General features: G+C 37.9%; 1 protein-coding gene across 1 annotated transcript; it reads right to left on the bottom strand.

The window, feature by feature from the left end:
- Positions 1-261: 261 nt before the first annotated feature.
- Positions 262-5,643, bottom strand: LOC113756765 (pentatricopeptide repeat-containing protein At1g62590-like). Its single transcript, XM_027300303.1, has 3 exons — positions 5,372-5,643; positions 1,380-1,727; positions 262-937 (listed from the first exon to the last, which is right to left on the bottom strand). Exons 1-3 carry the CDS (start codon positions 5,641-5,643, stop codon positions 262-264), a joined length of 1,296 nt encoding a protein of 431 aa, XP_027156104.1.
- Positions 5,644-8,426: the final 2,783 nt, after the last annotated feature.

Here is an 8,426-nt window from a genome sequence, read left to right as displayed (position 1 = left end):
TTCAATTGACAAAAAGATCCTCTTTTATGATTTCTACTTCGGTTCATTGGGTCCAAACTTCTCAATTATCTCCATACAAGAAGGATAATTTTCTTTATCTTGTAGCAAATCTATTAAAATAGAAAAAGTTGATGAGTCCATTTTAAATCCTCTTCTAGCCATTTCTTCAAGAAATCTCAGTGCATCATTATATTCCCCTCTCCTAAGAAGTTCTTGAGCAATAAAACTAAATGTTATCCCATTAGGCGAACAACTATTCTCTTACATCTTCACAAAAAACTCTTTAGCTTCATCCAGCAAACCTTTTAGACAAAGATTAGTAATCATCGTTTTATATGTTGACACGTTATGTTCCATTCCTTTTAAAGAAAGATTATTGAAAAGATCCCCTGCACATTGAAACCTCCCACTTTTGCACAATCCATGAAGAATGATGTTGTACATAGTTATATCAAGTTTGACTCCATCAAATTGCATTTTCTGCAGGAATTGCAGGGCCTCCTCAATATGTCCACATTTGCATAGGCCATCCAACATTGTACAGTAGGTATGAAAATCAGGAGTTAAGGAAACAGCTTGCATCTCAACGAATACTTCTCTTGCAGAACGATACCTTGCCATCCTGAACAAACCCTGCAAGACAATATTATATGTACCAACGTCAGCTCTCAAACCTCTCTGTGGAATTTCCCTGAGGAGATGCATGGCCTTATCATTTTCATTTTTCTTGAAATGCCCATTCATTAGAGTACTGTGGCTTAGAATATCTGGATGCACACCCCTATTAACCACGGTGTCAAAAATTTTCCTTGCTTTATCCATTTGGCCCTGCAAACAGTATCCATTCATCAGGACATTATATATAACTGTATCAGAATTTTCACCTCTCTGAATCATGATCTCAAATACATCTCCTGCATCTTGCAAGGATCCTTCCCTAGAAAATGCATCAATCAGAATACAATAAGTAAAATGGCTTGGAGGAATACTAAAATGACTCATCTAGTTCAGTAGCATTTTGACATCTTTTAATTTGCCCAATTTACAAAGGCCATGAATCAAACAGTTATAGGTGACAACACACGGGAGAACACCCTTTTCGATCATCTCATGCAAAAGGGCCAGAGCTTGATCGACCATTTTATCTTTGCACAGTCTGTCAATAATAGTCGTGTATATGATGGCATTGGGTTTAACATTCGTATTTTAACCATTTTCCATTATCCTAAAGAATTTAATTGCAGTGCTAGTGTTTCCCGCCTTACAAAGCCCATGGATTACACTTCCAAGGATGACCACATTGATTTCGCAAAGTTTTTCATATATCATTTTTTCGAACAAATTCTTGGGCCTGCAAAACCATATTTTGTCGAAAGAACCCCTTGAGTAATGTGCCAAAGGTGGTAGCATTGGGTAAAAAACCAAGCTTCAAGAGGGCACCAAATAGAGAAAATCCAAAATCCACTCGACCCACGAGGCAGTAACAGTCAATGCCCATGCCCAATGTGTAATCATCAACTAGAATAATGCCCTTGTTGCCACGCATGTCTCTGAAAACGGAAATAGCTGAGTGATAATGCTTCATCTTAATAATACGGGCCAGAAGTTTATTGAATTGAATAACTCTAGGCAAAGGCCTCATCGGGACCATCTGATTGTACAAGCTCAAAGCATTTTCCAGCTTATCAATATCGCTAATATTGTCCCTTAAACTTCCAGATTCATAGCTGAAATTGGAACTCATAGAAGAGTGATCATTATTGCTAGCAGTAGTACCAGTAATTGCAGCGGCAGAAATAGAATGAAATCGAAATTGAGAATCAGGATTAGGGAAATTGGGAATTAGGATTAGGGATAGGGTTAGGGTTTGGAGAGAGATATGTTAAAGTACTAGTTGAGATACTTGGTGCTTTCTGGAATTGAGGAATGGAAACAACAGAAAAAGCTCTACTCTCGATCTTCATATCTGACACAAGACTAGTTATTTTTTCTTCTTTCCAACAAACGTCAACATTTTATAGCTATTAACACTTGATAATACAATAACTAATTACAAAAAAGGGTAACTACCTTCATATCCTTTCTTGCTCGATCTATTAACCATGTTGGGAAGTTATTTTCCCATTCGATATCCTTAACTAGTTTGGCAGTGAATTGCGCCAGGATATGGCTACACCCATTTCCAGCTCTAGGAACAAAAGAGAACTTGCAACACTCAAAATCCTTTCTAAGGTTACCAATGTCCTCCAGGACTGTTTCTACGTTATTGTCCTAAACATTGCCTGTCTTAATTTGGTCCACTACACCTTTGCAGTTTGTTTGGACTTCAATATTAGTACAACTTGCGTTCTTTGCCATTACTAGAGCACTTCTAATAGCCAGTGCTTCTTCTTTGCTTGCTTCTCCTCTCTTGCGTTCAAAATATTCCTTTTACTTTCACAATCCTTCCCACCCAGTTCCTAGCTATGATCCTCAAACTTGTTCTTACCATTTTGGCTGATATTGCTGCATCTGTATTTATTTTAATCACTCCCTCCTTAAGTGGTTCCCAACCATCTTGCTGATGCTTGCCAACTTCTGGAGTGGCATTGTTTCCTGCACCTGCAATTGTTTCATTTTCATATTCGATCCATTCTTGCTATTTTTTATCAACAATTTGCTTTGCCTCCTTGTTCTCACAGTGGAATACCATACTGTTTCGTGCCTTCCAGATTTGCCATAGGATGTTTACTGTGAGGTTGATTCTGTCCTGCACACAAGACTAGTTGAATTAACAGAAAAATGTTGAGTTATTACGTAAACTATGTTATTTTGCTTAGTTAACAGAATTAAGTAGGAATTAGTAGTATTTTGTCGTTTTCTTTGTAGTTTGTTGTGTTTGGGGTATTAAGTGGATTTTTTCAAATTCGGTCCATGTCAGCAAGTTAGTTACAAGTAACTTTAGGCACTAGTATTAGTAGGAAGAGGCTCTACACTTTTTGTTATTAATTTTACTGATATTGAAACCGATTCCTTGTGAGTGAATGGATCAATTCCTTTCTCTGCAAGTTTCCCTCAACTCTTCCTTTATTCTCTGATCATCTCTTTCCTCTCTATTTTGAATTTTACATTTTCTCTTATTCGTTGCTGAATTTCAGTGAAGTACCATTGATTGAGCTTGAGTTTGTGACAATTGGTATTTAGAGCAGTCGATTCTGAGGAAATGACAGAAACTAGAAGTAAAGCTTCTAAGGAAAATCTTAAAAGGTTAGATAGAGAGGTCTCAGAACTGGGAATGGCTGTGAAGAACTTGGCTGGGTCTGTGAGTGAACTTAGTCTATCTATTTCACTTACTGGTAGGTGCCGAACCTGTACAATAATAATTACTAAAAAGTCCTAATCACCACCACAATTAATTATAAAACAAATCCGAGTACTGGAGCAGGGACCCTAGGTGTGCAATGGGTTACTTGATTCACCATGTTTCCGAAAAGTTTGCTTGATCCGATATACCAGAATTGTCTATAAATATACTAAAATTGCATACAATGGCAAGTAGAGTCGATTCTACAGGGAACGGGTTGGAAATTGTTTCTTTCCACGTCAATAGAATAAATTGGGGGATAATTAATGAGGTGAAAATAAAAATAAAATAAACAAAATTCAAAGCTAACTTACCAAGTACAATTTACTAAAAATAGCAATTAATAAAATTCTACCCAAAGGATCAACTTTTCAGGCACGGTCCAATTAAATGATCATTGATGCAAAGATATTTCATTCATCCGTCTCTAGGTTGGTTATAGCTATCAAGAAGTTCTGACAACCAGTTCTTCCTTACTTTTTTGACAGTCAAGGCACGACCATTGATTGCTTCTCTAACCAGAAAACAACCCTAGGTACGACCGTAGAAATTTAATTATCCAATTGCATTAAAACTAGAAGAACCCAACCCTAACCAATAAACACGCTAAGAGGGTTTATTTAAATTAGATCTTGCGTTCCCCCAACATAAAGCCAATTATGGTGGTTGTCACTAGTTGTCAACTAAACGAACAATTACGGATTCAATTTAATTGACGTGACAGTAGGCTATTAAATTAAATCAAATACCTGGCCGTTGATATTCACTTAATAAAATACCCATGAACAATTAATTCAGAAAACGCAAGAACAGCAACAAATTGGACGAAATAGTGAAAATTCGATTAGATCTCACAGATGTTATGAATCGCGCTTTCGCGTTAACCCTTGGGTAGAAGGGGAATTTAGCCGTTCCTCATCATATCAGTCTTGCGCGATTTAATTGATTTCATCCACGCAAACATCAAAGAATCTGGAACGATGAAGTAACGAAGAAAGAAAAAGTGAAAAGTCTTGCTTGTTTCTGCGTTGGAGTCCGTACTGAATCCGAAAGTTCAATGCCAAAGCCAACGAAAATTGTACAGATCCAAAGCAAAAGCAAAAGAGTCAAAATGTAAAAGCCAAAAAGCAAGGGAAAAGTCTTGGATGTTTGACAGATGCGAAAAAAGGAAAACTAAAGCTAAGGTAGTGATTCCTCGTGAATCTGGATTGTTTTCTTCTTTGTAGCGCCGCCAGTAGGAGCCAAATCAGGAGCAAGCTTTGTCTAAGGGTTCTAATCCCACGCATCTGGTCCACGTGGACCTGGTTCCTTAATTGGTTCTCCTGCTGTTACCAAGCCCGCGGGTCCGGCTTTTGGGTAACCCTCTACAATTTCTAGCGTGGGCACATCCTGAAATAAAGGGTCTTCTGGAAATTTGCTTCAAAAGATTATTTTTATCACCAACCACCTACAATTTACACAAATATCAAATATGAGCAAATTCTCAATTCTTAGCGCCATGAGTAGCCAAAATTAGGACAGAATAATAGTGCAAAATGTGCTCAATTACCGCTCTATCACTTACTTAAGATTTAATAGCATGAAAATGCATTCATTTCCTCTGCATTGATATGACATAATACTATCGGAGTGAAACAAGGGATCTAAAGGAGAACAGAAGTTAGACTATATTAGTAACAAGTAAACCTTTTGTGTGTATTTACAAATGTTTGGGGAATAAATACCAAATCTTTTGAGTCCAAAACACTTACCTTTCAAAGAGTTTCAATTGACAAAAAGATCCTCTTTTATGATTTCTACTTCGGTTCATTGGGTCCAAACTTCTCAATTATCTCCATACAAGAAGGATAATTTTCTTTATCTTGTAGCAAATCTATTAAAATAGAAAAAGTTGATGAGTCCATTTTAAATCCTCTTCTAGCCATTTCTTCAAGAAATCTCAGTGCATCATTATATTCCCCTCTCCTAAGAAGTTCTTGAGCAATAAAACTAAATGTTATCCCATTAGGCGAACAACTATTCTCTTACATCTTCACAAAAAACTCTTTAGCTTCATCCAGCAAACCTTTTAGACAAAGATTAGTAATCATCGTTTTATATGTTGACACGTTATGTTCCATTCCTTTTAAAGAAAGATTATTGAAAAGATCCCCTGCACATTGAAACCTCCCACTTTTGCACAATCCATGAAGAATGATGTTGTACATAGTTATATCAAGTTTGACTCCATCAAATTGCATTTTCTGCAGGAATTGCAGGGCCTCCTCAATATGTCCACATTTGCATAGGCCATCCAACATTGTACAGTAGGTATGAAAATCAGGAGTTAAGGATGAAAAACATGCAATAAGTGAATGCTCAACGAATTACTTTCTCTTGCCAAGCAAACGAGTAGCCTTCCTGCCATCCTAACCGAAAAAAACCCCTGCAAGACAATATATACTGATACCAAACTGTCAGCTCTCAAAACCTCTCTTGGGAATTTCCTTGGAGGAATGCATTGGGCCCTGTATCATGAGTGTTATAAAAGTAGAGAAATTTTTTTCGATTAGATAATGTGATCTTCCATTATTTAGGAAGAAAAACTTATAAGTGATTGTCTGGGGCTGGTGAGTTTGACCATTCTGATCGCGAGCTCGCTCCTGATTCTCCAGCCGCGACCCCGTAAACCTGAAAATTTTCGGGTTCGGGGTGCAAGCTCAAAAAAAATTGTATACTCTCCTCGAGCCCTTATCCCGAGTTTCTCAACGGGTTCGCGTCGCGCAGAATCGGGGTATGTCTCCAGTCATCAGGGAGCTACAAACAGTAATTTTATTTGGACGGGATTATGATGCTGACTGGGCTCTAACGAATCCGTCCACACACCGCTGCATTGGAGATATCCATGACTCGAATTTACTAGGCTCACATATCTCCTGCTATCTTGGCAAGGATTCTTCCCTAGAAAAATTGCATCAATCAGAATTACAATAAGTAATTTCATGAGTCATTTTGGTAGCGGAAAAGACTAAAATGATCTGCTATATGCAATTAGATTCTTCAGTGGAGGCATATTTTGAATATCTTTTAATGATAAAGATTGCCCAAATTTACATAGGCCATGGAATCAAACAGTTATAGGGTGGGACAAACACACGGAGAAAGTGAAACAACAATATCTATTTCGAACCACGTAACTTCATGCAAAAGGGCTCAGAGCATTCCGATCAACACACATTTCTTAATCTTGCACACAGCTCGATCTACGTACCAAATAATTAGTGTCGCTGCCTAGAGTGATCAGGGATGTAGCCAGTTGTGGTTTATATCAATTTCCCAGATTTTAAACCATTTTCCATTATCCTACAAGGAGAAGAAAAACTTTAAATATTAAATGCGAGTTTGTTGAGTGGTTCTCGCGCCTTTACAAAATAGCCCATGTGATTACAACTATCCAAGACGTAACCTGACCACATTGATTTAGCAAAAGTTTATTTCATATCATCATTTTTCGAAACAAATTCTTGCGCCTGCAAAACCATATTTTGTCGGAGAAGAAACCCGCCTGGGACGTAATGTGCCAGAGAAGGGTGTAGAAAGGCATGGGTTAATAAAAACCAAAGCTTCAATGAAGGGAGTCCAAGCCAAAATAGAGATAAAAAGTGCCCAAATTAAACTCCACTCGTACCCCAACGAGCCCTTTAGTTTACATGTCACATTCGACCCAATTTGAGGTCCACCACTGTGTCAATCATCAAAATCTTCTCCGCCCCTTGCTTGCCACGCACCTGTTCTGCGTGAAATCGACCGGGATAATAGCGTGAAAATGTTACTTGTGTATATATTGCTTCATCATTAAATTAATACGGGGGAACACGACACAGGCTTTACTTGAATTGAAATAATCTCTAGCCCAAAAAGGCCTCATCGGGCACCCGGTGGTGACCATCTCGAATTTGCTGAGAGAGACATCACAAATAGAGAATTTTCCAGTTTTTGCTTATCGAATAATCGCTAATGATTGTCCCTTTAATCCACCGTTCGCAGATTTCATAGCGAAATTGGAACTCATAGAAGAAGTGATCATTGATTGCTAGCAGTGAAGTACCAGTTAATTGCAAGACTAATGGGCAGAAAGTAGGAAATTAAGAAGTATCGCCGAAATTGAGAATCAGGATTAGGGAAATTGGGAATTAGGATTAGGGATAGGGTTAGGGTTTGGAGAGAGATATGTTAAAGTACTAGTTGAGATACTTGGTGCTTTCTGGAATTGAGGAATGGAAACAACAGAAAAAGCTCTACTCTCGATCTTCATAACTGACACAAGACTAGTTATTTTTTCTTCTTTCCAACAAACGTCAACATTTTATAGCTATTAACACTTGATAATACAATAACTAATTACAAAAAAGGGTAACTACCTTCATATCCTTTCTTGCTCGATCTATTAACCATGTTGGGAAGTTATTTTCCCATTCGATATCCTTAACTAGTTTGGCAGTGAATTGCGCCAGGATATGGCTACACCCATTTCCAGCTCTAGGAACAAAAGAGAACTTGCAACACTCAAAATCCTTTCTAAGGTTACCAATGTCCTCCAGGACTGTTTCTATGTTATTGTCCTAAACATTGCCTGTCTTAATTTGGTCCACTACACCTTTGCAGTTTGTTTGGACTTCAATATTAGTACAACTTGCGTTCTTTGCCATTACTAGAGCACTTCTAATAGCCAGTGCTTCTTCTTTGCTTGCTTCTCCTCTCTTGCGTTCAAAATATTCCTTTTACTTTCACAATCCTTCCCACCCAGTTCCTAGCTATGATCCTCAAACTTGTTCTTACCATTTTGGCTGATATTGCTGCATCTGTATTTATTTTAATCACTCCCTCCTTAAGTGGTTCCCAACCATCTTGCTGATGCTTGCCAACTTCTGGAGTGGCATTGTTTCCTGCACCTGCAATTGTTTCATTTTCATATTCGATCCATTCTTGCTATTTTTTATCAACAATTTGCTTTGCCTCCTTGTTCTCACAGTGGAATACCATACTGTTTCGTGCCTTCCAGATTTGCCATAGGATGTTTACTGTGAGGTTGATTCTGTCCTGC

The sequence above is a fragment of the Coffea eugenioides genome, unplaced genomic scaffold, assembly GCF_003713205.1.
Source record: "Coffea eugenioides isolate CCC68of unplaced genomic scaffold, Ceug_1.0 ScVebR1_2477;HRSCAF=3509, whole genome shotgun sequence".
NCBI classification, from domain to species: domain Eukaryota; kingdom Viridiplantae; phylum Streptophyta; class Magnoliopsida; order Gentianales; family Rubiaceae; genus Coffea; species Coffea eugenioides.
Note: the sequence above shows the minus strand (reverse complement) of the source record. Positions and strands in the feature narration are given on the sequence as shown.